At 41.9% G+C, this 19432-nt stretch overlaps 1 protein-coding gene across 1 annotated transcript in view; it reads right to left on the reverse strand.

Moving 5' to 3' along the window:
* Positions 1 to 19432, reverse strand: part of LOC124606793 (venom carboxylesterase-6-like) — a 142004-nt gene that overhangs the window by 25608 nt on the left and 96964 nt on the right. The window contains exons 6-7 of the mRNA XM_047138862.1: positions 14549 to 14717; positions 11234 to 11412 (exon numbers count right to left, since the gene is read on the reverse strand). Coding sequence (XP_046994818.1) covers positions 11234 to 11412; positions 14549 to 14717 — 348 coding nt within the window. The remainder of the gene's footprint in view (positions 1 to 11233; positions 11413 to 14548; positions 14718 to 19432) is intronic.

Raw genomic sequence — 19432 nt, forward strand, 5'->3', positions numbered from 1 at the left:
CAAATGGAAGCTTTCTTGGACCCACTGCACTAAGGGATGGACTGTGTACAGCACACAGGCACTCTGAAGGACATTGAGGGAGTCAGAGCTGATGACATAATTGAAAAGCCTACGTCACCGAATGTAATGTATGACCTGATACAGGGCAAAGAGCTCTGCTGTAAATACTGAGCAGTGTTCCAGAAGCCAATAACGAAAATGGTCGGTGCCAATGACCAAGGCACACCCAACACCAATCCAAGAGCAGTCAATGTTCACAAAAGTTCTACCGTTAAGTTCCGTGTGAAGGTTCAGAAACTTACAGTGATAGACTACGTAGTAGTTTCCTTAGTAAGCAAATTAAGTCCAAGGTCAACACCAGCCACTGCATGAAGCCAAAGTGGTGAAGGGTTTACTCTCACAGGAAAAGTGGCAGGTAGCATGAAGTTACGCTGCTGGAGCAATAGCCAGAAGTGAACTCTAGGAGGTAAGAGAGAAGAGGAACAAACCCCACACTGGTGCTCAAAGGAGTCATTGATCAAGGAGGCTTAGGGTGGGTGGTCGGACATGGCAAATGGCATGTGCATCTGCTGGCAGCAGTAGTTCAGCAGCTTCTGCATAGAGATTTTCATCCGGACTAGTGTAAGTAGTCAAACAGATTCCACGAAGTTGGTTCATATTTAGACAGCATAAGATGAACGGACGTGCAGATGCATAAATGAAACATCTAGTCTAGTTTCAAATGGACAAGAATCAGTACAAACGGAGGAGGGTGGTCCAATCCGCTCCTCAGGAAGTACCACTTAGGACACATAGGACACTGAGGGACCAGGTGCAGTGGGTGGCCAGGTTAAAACACATGGAAGGATCAAGAAAGTCTCTGATCAAGCACAAGCCTCAAGAATTTCTTAGTTTCTGAGAAGGGAAGAGCAACAGGCCCAAGATGTAAATATGGTGGAAGAAACTCGTTGCGCCACCAGAAATTCATAAAAACTGTTTTGTGAGTGGAAAAGCAAAAGCCATTGTCGATGCTCAATGAGTACAGATGATCAACATATCGCTGAAGACGCTCCTCAAGGAAACAAGTGCATAAGGAACTGCAATAGATCACAAAATCATTGATAAAATGGGAGCCCGAGTTGCCCAGTGGGAGATAGGCCATAAGAGGACTAAGGGTTACAGCAAAGAGGATGATGCTCATGACAGAGCACTCCATTTTCCTGGATAAAGGTGTCAGACAATGCAGAACCCAGGGGATCTTGAAACCTCTGTATTTTAAAAATTCCTGAAGAAAATGGGGAAAGTGGCCTCGCAAGTCCCATATGTAGAGAGTACAGAGGATACCAGTCCTCCAGTAGGTGTCATAGGCTTTCTCCAAATTGAGAAAAACAGTTCAGTTCATGGTTTGGGTTGCCAAAGCTACGAAGTAGTCAACTGCAGAACAGCATGCTCGGAATCCACATTGTGCAGTGATTAGTAATTTGCAAAACTCTAGCCATCATGCCAGCCGGGCTTGAATCATTCTTTCCATTACCTTGCAAACACAGCTGGTGAGAGAAATGGGGCAGTAGCTAGAAGGAAAATATTTGTTCTTACCAGGCTTAGGTATGGGTATGACAGAGGTTTCATGCCAACGTCTGGGGAAACATGCCATCTGCCAAGATGAGACTGTACGTATGGAGGAGAAAGTGCTTGTGCATAAGAGAAAGGTGCTGCAACATCTGAATGCGAACAGTGTCTCACTCTGGGGTGGAAGATCAGTATGAAGTGAGAGCATGGTCTACTACCTCATAGTAAAGGCAGCATTGCAGCAGTTACATTTCTGAGAGGAGAACGGTATCAGCCGAGCCGCCGCCACTCGTTCCTAATGGAAGAAGGCAGGGTAATAGTGGATAGATATTTAAATCTCCACAAAATAGTAGCCTAAGATGTTGGAGATATCAATTGGGTCCACAATGACACCATCCACTACAGTCAGCCCAGAAATTGGGGAATGGAACTTGGTCCTAGAGAGCCATTGGAGGTTGGTCCACATGACAGAAGAGGGAGTGGAACTGTTGAGAACTAGTAAAGGAAATCTAGATAGCTTTTTTGCTGTCCCAAAGAATGTGACAACACTGCACACATAACTGTTTATTACAAAAACAATTCATCGTCACAGGATGATGGTTAAAAATGCACACTTGTTGCTACGTTGAACTTTCATGGTGATCATTGGGCAACATCTTCCACGTTATCTGTAACATAAATAAACTTTCTTCCCACAGTATTTCTGAAAACCCAAAAACAAACTTAAAGAACTTAATAATAATAATAACTGTTCTTACAATTATTCGTATAAGTCTTAACGTCGATTTAATGAGGGGTGGGACAGGCCTAAGCCTTGTGACACCACACAGTCTTTGATGAGTCACTGCCACAGGGCACAAATGTTGGAAAATCCTGTTCCACGAGATCTACAGAAGCATTGGCTTTCTCACAAAGGTGGCCTGCAGATTTCACGGCATAAAAATGGATGGCAGTGTGCACCAGTGAAACAGAGGTTGACTGTGTGAGGGTATCACATGGCAGTATCATTGAAGAGGATCACCAAGTCAACAAAGGAAAAGACCGTTTGCCTTTGATTTCTTGGAGCCTTTGCAGTTGGCAGACGAAGACTCCGATGTTTGACTGGAGGGACATAAAAAGTCTTCATGGGAGTATTCCTTCTGTCCTTTGTAGCCTGCCAGTTGCATAGCAGGTGATTTTGCTGCCAGAGGCAAAAATGTGGTGACTTGTTACACAGCTGGAGGAGGAGGATATGGGCAATTTTACAACCATCCTGCTGAATTTGAGGTACTGAGCCTGTGTGGCTGTATCCTTCATGGAGCAAGGTGTAGTGAGAACATTACTGTAAGTGGCAGATGGTAAAACACAGGCCTTCTGACTTCCCAACAACTTTTGAGTGACAGAGCAAGGCACTTTTTCCTTCATCCGGATCTCCTGGACTGTTTGCTCATCAAAATACACAGGACATTCTTGATATGAGGCAGCATGGTTGCCATTGCAATTGATACAGCGGGAAGACGGAGCTGAGCCATTGTCCTCATGAGCATCCCTACCACAAGTAAAACATTTGGCCATGTAGTGACAGGACATTTGAGTGTGGTTGTAACATTGACACTGGTAGCAGCGCATCAGGGTCGGAATGTATGGTCAGACCATGATGACTTCATAGCGAGCTCTGATCTTTGATGGAAGCACTATCCTACCAAATATGAGAAAAAGAGTGCATGCAGGCATTAAGATTGCATTAACCTTTTTCATTACCCAAAGGGCTGCAGTGATGCCCTGATCAGAGAGCCAAGTTTGGATTTCTCCTTCGGTCAGATCAGGTGATGGATAGGAACGGAGAGGGAGGGGAGAGAAAGAGAGAGAGAGAGAGAGAGAGAGAGAGAGAGAGAGAGAGAGAGAGAGAGGGGGGGGGGGCGGGGGTGAAGAAGAAGAAGAAGATTGTTTTGTTGCTTGTTGATATCATGTTTTTTACAGATTAAACAAATTAAAGAGTAAAACATAACTACAAAAAGTGGGATTCAATTCCATAACCGTCACATAGTTGCCTATCAGTCTGTCACTTACGCACTGAACTACTAAGTCTGTATACTAAGTGCTGTGACATGTCAGTTATTTCTTATTGTTCTTCCAGTTATTTCTTATTGTTCTTCCACCTTTGACTCCATTCCATGTCATGAAGCCTTTCCAAAACTTGAAATTCTAATAATGGCAAAGAGCAAGGGGGTGCTTGCTTCGTGCTGACTGTCAATCATGCATAGTTCCCTCAATTACAAGTTTCCTTTATTTTCATGAGTAGTACTGCCCTCTATGTGATGATATTAACTGTTGAGTAACATGGAAGGCAATTCAAACTGTAACCACCATCAACTTTTGTGCTGTTAAATGTATGTAACTGAACTGCAAGTACACACAGAAATTTAGAATGTTTTGTAATATCTTTTAGCGTGTGTAGTTCCTAGTTGGGCGTTAGGGAGAGCCTGAAGGCCCTAATCTGCTCATGCTAAATAAAACAATAAACAAATTATATTATGTCAAAGAACGCTACTGTTGTGGAGGGGACTAATGGTGGTTGTCAGATTATTTAAGAAATCGTATCACATTCCATCTAAATTTGTAATCCGCAAACCATTTTATGGTGAGTGGTAGAAACAGATAGTTTAACTCATCACATCTTCTTCTTCACCCTGAAGAGTGGTTTGACACAGCTCTCCATGCTTGTCTGTCTGGTGCAAGCCTCTTCACCTCTGAATAATTAATTCAACCTACATCCATTTCAACCTGCTTTTTGTATTCACAACTAGCTTTCCCTCTGTACTTTTTACCTCACAGTCATTCCTCCATTACCAAATTGACTATTCCTTGACACCTGAAGACATGTCCTATCAATCGTTCCCTTCTTTAAGTCAAGTCGTGCCATGAATTCCTTCTGTTCTCAATCTGATTTAGCATCTCTTCATTAATTATGTGATCTAACAATCTAACCTTCTGCATTCTTCTACAGCACTGCATGTAGAAAGCATCTACTACTTTTAGTGTCTCGTTTTCTGATCTATTTCCCTTATTACGTGATTTAAGTTGACTACATTCCATTACTCTTGTTTTACTTCTGTTGATGTTCATCTTCTAATTTATTTTCAAGACATTATGCATTCTGTTCAACTACAATCTCATTAGCACACCTTAATGTTTTTATTTCTCCTCCCTGAACTTTAATCCGCTTTTCAAACTTCTCCTTGGTTTCCTTCACTGCTTGGTCCATGTGCAGATCGAATAATATAGGGAACAGGCTACAACACTGTCTCATCCCTTCTCAACTATTACATCCCTTTCATGTCTTTACACAATGTGATCAGAAATAGTCTGAATAGTCTGGTGGATGGATGTGTGTGTGTGTGCGCGGGTGTATACCCGTCCTTTTTTCCCCCTAAGGTAAGTCTTTCCGCTCCCGGGATTGGAATGACTCCTTACCCTCTCCCTTAAAACCCACATCCTTTCGTCTTTCCCTCTCCTTCCTTCTTTCCTGATGAGGCAACAGTTTGTTGCGAAAGCTTGAATTTTGTGTGTATGTTTGTGTGTCTGTCGACCTGCCAGCACTTTCATTTGGTAAGTCACATCATCTTTTAGGTGGCTTGCTGAATATGGATGTAGATGTAGATGTTGGGGGTAACTACCAGAGCAATTGCTACGTATGTACAGACGTAAATATAAGAGAGAAACATAAACAACTTTGTTATGTGTACCAGAATCTGCCTTGTTGTCACAAGCTCATCATTTTTTAATGAAATAGATAGCATTTATAATGTACAGGTTTATACACACACGCACACACACACACACGCGCACACACACACACACACACACACACACACACACACACACACACACACACTCCAGAATCTCAAGAATAAGTAATTTTGACTTCATATACCATGTGGTTCTAACTGAAGTTCAGCTACTCACAGAGGTCCAGTGTGGGCTATAATGGTTGTATGGCAGTGAAACTTGGTAGATATTCTAATGCATTAATATGGAACCGGTTTACAATGGAAAAAATTAGTTCCAATTTTAGCCACCAGGTGCAAATCTGGCACTGATCACAAGAAAGACGTATAGAAATGTTTTCATATCTAATGGGTTAGGAATTGGACATGGGCAGAAAAAGTCAGATAAATGAGAAAGGCACAATGTTGATTTTATTATTAACTGCCACTTCAACAATGTTTAATATGGGTACTGGAGGTGTTGAAAAAATGCTGCATCCACAGAACGATGTGATCAACAGTTGCTCGCAGCAGTTCTGGTGGAATCTGTGCAATATGTTCCCATATACTGACCTTCAGATCAGGTGAGAATAAACATATCCCTGAAGTGCATCCTTTCAGATATCCTCAGAGCCAAAATTCACTTTGATTCAGATAAGTTGATCTTGCAGATCATGTATCTGGAAACCTCTGGAGGTAACATGTTCATGGAAGTTTACTTTAAGCAGATCTTTCACTGAGCAAGTGACACAAGATGAGATGTTGACCCATCTTGCATGAAAACAGTAGTTTCTACACAGCTGTGCCCTTCCACGGCAGGAATCACTTGCTGTACAAGGTGATCTCAATAGCGTGCAGGTGTCACTGTACACCTGACAGGTCCTCTGGGTGTATTCTCTTCAGAGGAGAATGGACCAAGAATAAAGGTGAATGTGAATCCACTCCACAGTCACATACAGTGAATGCAATTGCTCTTCATGCACAACACACAGTTTAAAATAACCCCAGATCCTGCAGATCTGCACCTTACAGTGTAAAATATTGCATGTCACTCCATTGAATATTTACCTGTCACATCTCATCAGCTTCGATCAGTGTCGAAAACCAAATAGCAAATTCAGAATGTTGCTGGGGATCAAGAGATTTCAGATGCTGAACCATCTGGATCTTGTACAGGTACTAGAGTAAAACACACCCCAAAGTTTTTGTACTGGTGAACATGGGACGGACAATTCTAGTGACACTTCTCAAACACTAGCATTGCTGCAAGGTCAGTTCCAGCAACAGCAACCTCGTCAATAACTCCCACCAGGATAGGAAGCCTTTCTTTTCCAGGTGCTACACCAACCTCACCCATGTTTTTGAATTTCACTATCATCTTTAAATCATTTAATGATGTTGGGCCTCTTCTTAGGCCATTCAGTTGGCAATACTCTCCCCATGCAGCACTGTAATTGCTACCATTCACATACAACATATTCACTAAGAGCACACAGTCTTTTCAAAAGCTGTATTATTCATTCATGTTAAGGCTTTTCAAATAACAGCTTGGATGTCACACTGTACAGCACCAGAATTTGACCTGGTGGCCACACCTGGAACTGATTTGTTCTCTAGCAAAAGTTGGTTCTGCATTAATGCATTAGCATATCTAACAAGTTTTGTTGTCATATAATAATTACAGCCCATACTGGATCTCAGTGAGTAGCTGTACTTTAATTATAACCACCCATACTTTGCTGGGACTGGTGCATTAATTACCATTACAAAAGTAGTCACATTTAGTGACTCCATTCTCTTTCTAGTTTCCATTACAGTTTGAAAGCACTTTGACATGATGGGGCAGATTACTTGAGTTGGTTATGATTGGCACTCTACACCAGATCTGGTTGTATTTGATCTACACCAAACTATCACAATTAACTTATGTTTCCTCCATTACTAACAAACACTGATTTAACATAATGCACCTCTCAGAGATGTCCTTACCTTCACATGACTACCCTGAAAGATTTACAACAGTAAATACCAATAGAGAGCAGGTTACAGCTTCCACAGCTGCTTTATGACTGAATTAATAATAAGTCCATTTTATTACACATTGTCAACTCTCAAACTATACAAAATTACTCATATATGGAGAAAATGTGAAACCTTATACCAAATATGACAGCAGTCCCTGATTAGCAGAATTTGCCAAGAGGAACCCAGCATGTTCTTTCAGAAGAAAACAAATAGAAAACAAACTTTTTATAATAAAAAGAGTACAGATAGCCACTCCTTATATAGATGAGGCATTTAGCAGTTGACAGGCACACAAACAATATTGAAAACTCTGATGAGCTTTCAGATAATGCCCTCATTTGGAGCTAACTAATGCAGACATGCATCATTATAATGTTCTGGGCATTACACAGGCCTGGCTCTGCAGCTCAACAGAGAGGTGAGGAATTATGTCAAGTGAAGGGAAGGTGAGGATAAAATAAATGGGGAGGGGGAAGATAAGAGAGAGGATACATGGAGGGAAAGGTGGCGGAGGCTGGGAGAGAAAGACAGCAAGGGAATGATATAGGAACGTGGCATCGGTGAGCTCACCCGGGTACAAGCAGGAGGAATTCTGTGTGGCACACGATAAAGTAAAGGAGTGGAGGAAAGCAGAGGGGGACAGCATGTAGAACAGAGGAAGATGGATGAGGAAGCCTGTGGAGTGAAAGGTGTGAGGGTAGATTAATGGAGTGAAGAGTAGAAACCAGGACGGGGTCTCAATGTGTTCAAAGCAAGTTTTGCAAAGATAGGTCCCATTTATCTAACTCAGAGATGCTGGTAGAGGAAGGAAGTTCCCATTGACACAGATTGTGAAATTGAGCATGCTGAGCTAAGGAACATGTTCCGCCTCTAGGTAGTGAACTTTCCCCTTGGACAATGTTGGGCAGTGGCCATTCACTGGGGTGGCAGCTGATTGATGGGACACCAATATAGATGATTGTGCAAAATTTATAGCACAGCTATCATATGGTATGACAGCTTTCACAGGTGGCTTTGCATCTTATTGGCTAGAATACACCTGTGATGGGGTTGGCATATAGACATGGACATTTAATACAAAAACCATTCTTAAAATTAAGGTTGTGATGAACGCAATGTAAAAAGCAAGAAGATAATTAATAGGAGAGACAGACGAACAGCTAAATTCACCAGGAAAGATAGTGGAGTGGAAGATACAAATATGACTGCAATGAAAATGAAATATAGTTGGGCTGGACATTTAGCCAGGCGAACAGTTGGTAGATGCACCAAGGACATTCTTTGCTAGATTCCAATAGGCAAGATAAGACAAAGATGAAAATGAATAAGTAATGGAAGGTGCGTGGAGGTCATTAGATAACATGTAGGAGCAACAAGGATTCAATATCTGAAGACTATAATATATTGAGAAGGCCGAGGTCAGACGTTCACCACATTTTATGCCTCACAACATACTTACTGAAATTGATTTTGTAGCACATTTCAGTGACAAATCCACAGTCACTGAGCATTTTGGATTACTCCAGCCTGAAAATCAGGTGGAACATATCCTATGTACTCAAGAAAGAAATTTTCTTGACCACATCAACAAATTAAAGGTTTCAGCAATCATCTTCTGTTTTTTCAAAACTCAGAAGCCATCTTAACTGAATTTTATCTGGCTGCTTACTGTTTCTGCTCTTTTCTAAAATAACTTACAGAAATCTCAGACACTTTCCGTTTCGTAAGTATCTGTATTACTCTCACTTCACCTTTCACTCTTATACAATGGTTACTCAGCCACAAAAGCTTAAATCTCCATAGCAACTATTTGGCATACAAAAATTATCACTTATTCTAATTTTTGATGGAGTACAGAAATACGAAAATTTACATGTTTCTGTTTGTATATTTCTAAAAAATGGAATATCTGAGGTTAATGCTAACAGCAAGTGAACTCTGATTCGCAACTACACGATTTAATAGTAAATTCATGTGCAGGCAGCTTAAATTGCAGGTACACACAAATATCTGTAGTACCATGCGATATCGTATAATCTTCAGGATTGTGAGTTACAAACTGTCTCTTTTGAGCCCCTGATGAGTGAAAGGAAAGCATTAAAATATTGACATGTAAATATTTGTATTGCATAATAAGTGAAAATATATTCCCAAAGGTGCACAAAACCACCAAGTTATCTCCAATTGAACACTGTTCAAAAGAATTAGGGAAATACATGTTTAAAAGTCAGGTATGTTAAATCTACTTTGATACAGGTGTTACCTGTGGTCTTATTGCATGGCTTGAGATCTTCACTTTCAATGTAGACAACAATTTATTGGCTATGTTATGCATTTCAGTGTCAGGTGACCCCTCAGAAGGTAGAGAGTACCAATGTCGCAGTGTTTTCTAGTGAGTTACACAGATGGCAGTTGTCATTTATGGGCATTGTATTCAACCAAGCTCATGCAGTGAAACATCTCAATACAGTGCAAGTTGTGCAAAGGCAGTCTGTCTGATCCAAAAAGGATGGACTTTTAGTCAGGTTACTGCATATGCTCATGTCTCTCCAAGCCATCATCCATAGCTTGTGGGCACAATACACAGAGACAGGTCAGTACACAAGGTGAATGTGACAAAGTCATTGCTGCATTACGACACCACATGAAGACCAATATCTGGCCATCGCTAAATTTTAGCATCATACTGATACCACCAGAGCACTTCAAGATGATCTCCGGAGGGCCACTGTGGCCATCGTGTCTGATCAGACTGCAATGAACAGGATACGAGAAAGGACCTTACGACCTGGATGTCCTGTTTGAGTACCTCGCTTAAAAGACATCATCTTGCAGCTCGTCTTAATTTGCACTGTTCCCATGTCAACCAACAACTTCATCACTGCCAAAACATATTGCTCACAAACAAGTCCTTGTATCCTTTCATGCCAGGTGATGGCCGTGTACACATGTGGAGATGCACGGTGAGTAGTATCTGCCAAATGTTGTCCAGAAAACTGACAGATTTTCAAGGTTCTTTGATGTTGTTGGGAGGCTCCAGTGTTGACTGCCATACAGATCTTGTCATCATTCATTCATGGTTGCCTTACAGCCAGGCAATACATCAACAGATCATGTTGGACCAAGTGGTGGCTGCTTTATACAGCAGTGGTGCTGAATGCCTTCTAATGCCAGGGCCCACACTGTGGGCATCAGCAGGGATGTTTTGCAAAGCCTGGACATTTTAGTAATGGAATGGCTGACTGTGAGCCCAACCTAATCCCATTGTGCATACGTGGGAGATCCTTTAAAGACATGTTTATCATCACTCTGTTCTGCCACAGACACACCAAAAACCCTCCAGAGCTCTGACTGAAGAATGGGAACAGATAATGTAGAGTGTTCTCTATAGGCCTATATGGAGCATGCCACATAAGTGTCAGGCAGTGATAAACTCTCACAGAGGGCATACATGTTATTGGAGCTCTCAAAGTCCAATGAAAAGTATCTAGGATGATGAGATGAATAATTGTTTGCACATCAGTTTTGTTAGCTGCTAGACATTTCACTTCTTTTTACATAAGCAATAGAAGATTTAATGATGTTTTGTTGTACACTTAATTTGTGGAAGATGAAGGTACAATTTAATAACATACCCAGTCCTCTTATTATTGCTCAATGAAGTATGGCAGATTCCCAAAGTCATGTTCCCCTAATTCATTTGAGCAGTGAATTTAGGGTTATTTTACTCCTTAACATCTGTCAGTAAGAAGTGCAAATGCAGATGTTGTAGAACAGATAAACACTATTTTGTCCAGTTCCTACTTTAGCTTCTTTTAGTGATTACTGAATATTACAAACACACAGAAAACCCCAAATGCACAACAATAAAAGACTGCAAGGAAGAAATGAAAAAAACAAAATAACAGGCTTACATCAGCTAAGGCAGAAACTGAAACACTGGAAACTGGGAGCTTCCCAAAGTAATATGCCTTGAGTTTCTCCGTAACATATTCTGCATGTACTGAACTATGTCCATAATGCAAGGAAAGTGGTGCTACTTTCCCAAAGTCTTTGGTGATATCATTCAAGAGATCCACATTTTTAAAAATAGCTGCAAAAGAAAAACAAATAAACAATTCAGACAGAATCACAAATGAATATTAACTATATTTGAGACACGGTTGTTAGCTACCAGCAACTATTTTGACTCAAATGAATACTTTAGTGGTTTAAGTTTTTAACAGTTATAAAATTAATCAAGAAAAAAAAGGAATAACTCCTAAAAGTTTTATAAAATTGCCTTACTGTTCATGAATTGGTAATATTCTACAGTGAAAGTTTTACTGTCTTACCTCAAGTATATGATGGTAGGCTTCAGTTAATTCCCTTTTTCAGATTCTTCTATGCCACACCAAAGCAATTAGAAGGCATACCTGCAGTGACTTCTATTATAGATATTAGCGGAGCAAAAGGGTAGTATAACAGAACTGGAGTGTCAATTATGACACAATGAAAAATAAAGGACAGTTTAATGCAGGCTGAGAACTGTGAGTTAAGTATAGTATGTGTAAATTGTGAACTGAGTCAAGAGAGTGATGATTAAGTGCACCTCCGAATGGGAGGGGAATCATTTCAAGAATTTCAATTGCAACTGAATTATTCTGGAAATGAACGTCCAACTCTAATGAAGGGAAATGTAATATTATGAGAAGGAAAATTGCCCTCAGCATATAGCAGAGATGCTGAGTCACAGATAGGCACAGCAAAAAGATTTTCACACTTAAAGCTTTCGGCCAATGACCTTTATCAACAAAACACACACACACACACACACACACACACACACATGACTGCAGTCTCAGGCAACTGAAACCACACTGTGAGCTGCAGCACCAGTGCATGATGGGATTGGTGATTGGGTGGGGGAAAGGAGAAGGCTGGGGGGAGGAATAGTATAGTGGGGACAGCGAACAGTGAAGTGCTGCAGGTTCAGCGGCGGGCAGGGGAGAGGTGAGGAGGGGGGGTGGGAGGGGGAGGGGGCAGGGGGGGAGGTAGCAGAAAAGAAAAGAAATAGGGAGAAATAAATTTTAAAAAATTACAATTTTGTCTCCTTTGAAGGCATTACCCACAAACAAATCTGGGATACGGTTACGGGCACCCGAATGGCACCATCCTATGATAACCTATTCATGGGCCATCATGTGGAATCCTTTACCCCTCACCTGGTTCATATTCACTTAAGACACCTTTGCTATCTGGATCGAAGGTAAGGACACCCTCTCCACATTCCTCCAGAACCTCAACAACTTCTCCCCCATTTGCTTCACCTGGTCCTACTCAACCCAACAAGTCCCCTTCTTAGATGTTGACCTCCACCTCTACATCAGTACCTCCGTCCATATCAAACCTACTAACCACCAACAATACCTCCACTTTGACAGCTGCCACCCATTCAAATACCAAGAAGTCCCTTCCTTACAGTATAGCCACCCGTGGTTCTCACATCTGCAGTGATGAGCAGTCCATCTCAAAATGTTTTGAGGGTCTCACTGAAGCCTCAATGACCATAATTATCCTCCCAACGTTGTACAAAAACAAATCTCCCATGCCTTATCTTTCCAGTCTCCCACAACCTACCAAAGCCGCACCCATCCCGCAACAGATGAGCATTCCCCTCGTAACTCAGTACCACTCAGGACTGGAGCAACTGAATTACATTCTCCGCCAGGGTTTCGATTACCTCTCGTCATGCCCTGAAATGAGAAATGTCCTGCCCACTATCCTTCCCACCCCTCCCACAGTGGTATTCCGTCATCCACTAGACCTACACAATATATTCGTCCATCCTCACACAACCCCTGCTCCCAAACCCTTACCTCATGGCTCATACCCCTCTAATAGACCTAGATGCAAGACCTCTTCCATACATCCTCCCACCACCACCTACTACAGTCCGGTCACTAACGTCACCTACCCCATCAAAGGGCTACCAGTGAAACCAGTCATGTGGTCTAGAAGCTAAGCTGCAACCATTGTGCTGCATTCTATGTAGGCATGTCAGCCAACAAGCTGAATGGTCACTGACAAACTGTGGCCAAGAAACAAGTGGACCACCCTGTTGCTGAACATGCTGCCGAACATGATGTCCTTTATTTCAAAGACTGTTTCACAGCCTGTGCCATATGGATCCTACCTACCAACACCAGCTTTCCTGAACTGCGCAGATGGGAACTTTCCCTGGAATACAACCTACGTTCCCATAACCCTCCTAGCCACAACCCTCATGAGTCACTGTCCTCACCCATCCAGCACCTTCCCTGCTCCCATTCCAGTTCTACACAACTGTCATTCCACCACCACACCCACTTTTTAAAATTTGTTTTATTTATTCTATCTTATTTTATATAATTATTTATTTCTCTCCATTTCTCTCCTTTTCTGCTACTCCCTCCTCTGCCCCCCCCCCCCCCCCCCAATATGTCTCCTGCCCGCCGCCCAACCTGCAGCACTTCACTGTCCGCCATCCCCACCATACTATCTCTCCCCCTCCCCACACCAGCCGCCTCCATTCCCCCACCCAGTCACCACTTCCATCCATCATGAATCGGTGCTGCTGCTCACAGTGTGGTTTCAGTTGCCCGGTACTGCAGTCGTGTGTGAGAGTTTCGTTTGCGAGTGCGTGTGTGCATGCGCGGGCTTATGTGTGTCTATTGCTGTCAAAGGCCATTCACTGAAAGCTTTAAGTGTGAAAATCTTTTTGTTGTGCCTATCTGCGACTCAGCATCTCCGCTATCTGGTGTGCGGCAACTTTCCTTCTCATAATATTGTTACATTCCATCCTGGATTTTCCATTGTTTGAAGGGAAATGTATGTAACTTGTGATTTGTTCAAACAGAATTTATAATTAGGAAGGAATAATGATGGTATTTCTCTTGTAACTGTATGCCTTCCAATGCTGTCTGCTCCAATAGTAGTGCAAGAATTGCTTTTTCCTTGAGATTTTAAGTTTCTGCCAATGTACACTAATCACTGATATAATTCCTGTTCATATCAGAGCTACTTTTATACTGTGCAGTATGCTGTCTGACCAAGGACACTATCAGCAATAAGCTGCACAAGACACTACCACAGCAAGCAAATACATTGACACAGATCCTTTCCCACACTTACTGCCATCTCATTTGCAGTACAATAATAAGCAAAACTCCAAAGATAAGTGTAAGAGGTTTTTTTTCCATATTTCATACCTTCAGCTTTGTTACCTCCTTCATGAGATGTAATTCCCACAATCCAAGGTATAGAGATCTCTATATTTCTTTCTTGCAGTGTTTCAAGAGGATCTTCACATAGAAATGCACCATTTGACTCCATTTCTACAACTGGTTTAAAAGCTGTGCCGCCTTCATCACCCCATTCCTGGTCAAAAATAAAACATCTGGCACAGTATTTGAAAAAGGTATTACACAATGTTGCTGATCATTCGTGAATAACTTGTGTAACATTAACATGCTTCGATTAACATCTGGAAGTTTACAGGTTGTGGCAACTTTTGATTGTTGCCATCCCAAGTTAAATCTTTAGATGATGCAAGACAAATATTATTATTATATTGGTTTGAAGACATTGGCATGACTATTAGGTCCCTTGAATATGATCTAACTGCTTGACGAGATTAAAGACTTTCCTCATAACAAATTTTCTTTGGAGAAGGTGACATGGATACATGTTAGAGACCTGAAAGACAAGCTGGCAATGTTGACACGGACCACTTATGAATATATTAAAATGGATAGTAAAATCACACATGGAAGTGTGCATGTCTACAAGCACATTAATGCTCTTTCCTCCTCACACACAAATAAAACTATAATATAGCCATGACATAAAACAGTAAATAAAACAAGAATTGAATTAGCTGAAAAGAGTACAATAAGTGTGGCTGGCTAACTACTAATAAAAACAGGAAACAAACCAGCCACTATGACAACAAGTACATGTTGGTTAACAATTCTATACATGAATGCTGAAAGTTCTCAAATATAAATCTGAGTCCTAGTTTAAAAACATATATTCAAAGAGAAATGAACACAAAGTAAAAATTGTACAACTGTGATTCAGATAATCACAACTGACTTAGTTACTGACTATAAGATGATGAACTAGCCACTGAGATACATTAGAAATCCATAACCGATAATTTGGGCAACACACAAAACCTTAAAGTCTTTTCCACACTCATCTCAATGTTATTTACAACAATGGACAAATAGTTATCCAAAAAACTGCTACCCCATTGTCAGAATATAAAATACAATGACGTAAAATGAGCTGCACTGACAGTAGAACAACATAATGTGTGAGTAGTTAGGTACACCACTTAAGCAATTTCAAGAAAATCTCAAGAAAGCTTTAATGTGTCCGATTTACAGGTTGTTGTGACACTGCGCACGAGATGGCGACAGTCATGTGGTTAGCGTTCAAGCCCCATAATTGGTGGATCATTGAATCAAGTCATGCTCCCTTCTTCTCTTTTTAATGCCAGTTGTATTATCCCATACACATTATGTTTGAAATGTGATATGATGAAAAGATATGTATTTGCATGAACTTTTACTGAATTTCCAACATTAGTTTGTTTGTTGCTAATTTTTACTATCACAATAAATATTATAATTATGGACAAGTAAACCTTCAAAAACACACCGTTTTACTGAAAACATATGCCTATCGTGATTTCCGAAATCCCTATACCTGAAACTGGGGAAGTGCTGAGAACTGTTTTGCACCTCAATGCTTTGATATGCAGACATAGGTTTCAAGAAGAAGGCACTGGTTTATAAAGTCCAACTTAAACACTAGAAGAAGAGAAGAAGTAGTGTGACTAGGGCCTCCCGTCGGGTAGACAGTTCGCCGGGTGAAAGTCTTTTGATTTGACGCCACTTCGGCAACTTGGGTGAACAACTTAAACACTGATAAATAACTTTATTCAATAATACAATGAGTTACAATACAGCAGAATATGAGGGTAGTGTACGAACAACTGTCAGAAGTGTTTTCAACATTGCAAGTTATAGGAAGATGTTTCTCATATAGACACAGAAAATGAAATAAAATGGCAACTACTACATTGAATGAACACAATTTTCCCCCACATGCACAAGGAATCCTTGGAATTTCTGGGGAAAAACGAAGCTCATTGACATTTTCAAAAATTTCTCTTTCTTCTGAAATTTTGGATGCAAACCACGTTTAATATAAAATTTTCATAAATATTGGTGCTGAATATCGGCACTTTATGACAAAGTATTTTAATAGCATCTTCATGAGAAGCAATTTCTCATTCATTTTCAATCAAATACAAACAAGTTTGAAGGCACTTAATAAAGTTTTTAACTTACCTTTAGAAATAAAAGTTGCATAATATCTGTTGTAGTAATAAAATATAGTAAACAGCCAAATAACAATGGAAATTCAATAAAAGTTCTTGCAAATACATGTGTCTTTCCATCACATCACATTTCAAATGTAGTATGTATGTGTGGCATTGATATAAACATCGACCCCCAAATGAGGACATACTCTCACTCACTCATCCCTCCCCCCTCCACTCACGAGTTCTTTGGACAAAACGTTTGAGAAGATGCAGTCTGTTTATGTGACTTCTTGTATATACATGTGTAGATGCTTGTACTTAAATATACATCTGTATCGAAATATAAAGTGGAAGTGTTTGATTTTGGGATAGTAACCCTCCATATTCCCACAGTGGTAACCCCATTATGAATTTTGAGTACATTTCGAGTCTCCCGCACTAGTTCATTGTGCTACAAGTGATTGTTCGCCACCATGATTTTTCCACATAACACTTTCCTCGTGGACTTGGAAGATCAAACCAACTCTATGGATGAATTCATCACAAGTCCCGCGACTGATTTTTCTCTGGCTGACTACAATTCACATACTACACCCATGTCACATGAGCTGTTTGTCTCATCACAACAGCTGTTTGCTACACCTCAGGCCCGCACAATGGACTCAAGATTTGTATCACTGGATTGTGTTCGTCACTGTGTGCAATCTAACTCAGATGATATTCAGAACAGCGTTTCTTGTGATCGTAATCGAACGCACAGCTTAAGTTGCCTCTGCAGCTGGACATTCATTTACAGCATGCTCCCACAACCGTTATTGTGGTGCCGTGTGCAAGGCCGCCATTCTGCAACAAGTAACATGTTTGAATCAGCCATCCTCTGAACCTGTTCTGACTCCCACAAATACTAGCCTAGGGCATATCGTCATTAATAGTGCACCACAGGCATTCCCCAGGACTTATTCACAGATGGTTGACCATAATAGCACAACAAACTTTCCCGCCACTGTGTGTCGTGGACTTTAATTCACATCACGCACGTTCACAATCCACCCTCCCTCTATCACCCCTGCCTGCACAGAGGGTTCCGGTTCCTGCCGTAAACCCGCTCGCTGTTTCCACAGCACCGGCTGTGCCTGCCGCGATGGCCTTCCGCTTTGCCTCCGAAGTTGGACATTTCAATGTGACACCCCCAGCTGGCATATCAGTTTTAGGGACCCCAGCTCCTGCTGCTCTTCCACCCATTTGTTCCACAGTGCCGACCACACCTGCCATGACGGCCTTCAGTGACGCAACAGATATTCTCAGTGATCGCACACATGGCAATTGTGACAAACGTTCTTTTGGATCAATACCCCCCCCCCCCCCCCTCCGTCGTTACTTTAGTTTTCTCCGTGGGCCACCCGTGCCTCCCACACCAGACCGCCGTGCTACCATTTCCTGGCCAGAACGGGATTTCGTGGCTCACAAAGACTATTTGGTGTTTTCGGAGGTTCACAATTCTCCTCCGTCCCCTCCCACTGTGTGCCTGCCAAAGTTACCGCCCCTGTCAGGAGATATCCCTGTGTCATGGTTCACTTTGGTAGAGCACATTTGCGAGCTACACCACGTTTCCAATAACTCCAGATTCCTATGCCTCATGACACCTTCATGACCACTCGAACCTAATCTGTGACCTGCTCCTCTCTCCGCCACTGCCCCGAAGTATGACTTCGCCAGTAAGATGGATTATTGAGCTCCTCGCCTGTTCCCCCAGGAGCTCATCCTAAAAATTTTATATGGAGAACATCTTGGGGACTGGACACCATCGTAACTCTGGCACCTCGTACGGTTGCTGGCCAACGATCAAACTGTGTCAGATGTAATGCTCCAGGTGGTGTGGTCTGCTAAGCTACCCACCGCTCTCCAGATACACTAGCTACCACATTTCTTCAAGTCAATCGGATCGCGTTTACGGATCACCAATCAATTGTACTCTCTCCTGTGACAGTACCAGCCTCCGTGTGCTCTGCCACAGGTTGATACACCTGCACCAGAGATTCGCCTGTTTGCTGATAGGGGCAGCGCCTGCTCCTTCACTGTCCTCCACTACGCCTAGCGGCCTGTGCTCACACCCCCACTCTCCAGATCGTGCACACCCTATACACCCCATACGTGCCAGTATATCTACCCAAAGCAATTGATGACAACAAGCTGCCCCCTCTTGCTAAGTCTCGGCCTCCACCATGCCCTGATCACCCGTACTGCTGTTATCACAAGGCCTTTGGCGATACAGCACAGAAGTGTAGATCGCCTTGCCAGCACCCAAACACCATCCGCAGGGCACAATAGACATCAAACCCTGCATCACAATCCTTGTGTTTCCCCTGGACTTTTTACACAGTCTACAAATGAGCCAATCCTAAGAATGAATTTCTTGTCACACCAAAAACTTTCTCCAAATATTGTTTAGGACACAGAGCTGCACCATCCTATGTACACAAACAGTGTGCTCGCCTTCCAATTTCCCACTCAAATGTCCTCACGGTGAATAGTTTGTTGCATGAGTGTTCCACCATTGCAGGTGGCATTCTGAGGAGTGTGAACGTTTAACTGTCTGAGTAAACTGCGCTGATTCCTCGGCTCCATCAACTACTGTCCCCTCATTGGCTGCAATACAAGATCCTCTCTAAGATGCACTGTCAGGCAAGCAAACCTCAGAACTCTGACCCATCCGTTGGACCAGTCACATGCTCTAAGCCTTCGGGGTAATAAAGGTTTC

This window comes from Schistocerca americana, chromosome 3, assembly GCF_021461395.2.
Source record: "Schistocerca americana isolate TAMUIC-IGC-003095 chromosome 3, iqSchAmer2.1, whole genome shotgun sequence".
NCBI classification, from domain to species: Eukaryota; Metazoa; Arthropoda; class Insecta; order Orthoptera; family Acrididae; genus Schistocerca; species Schistocerca americana.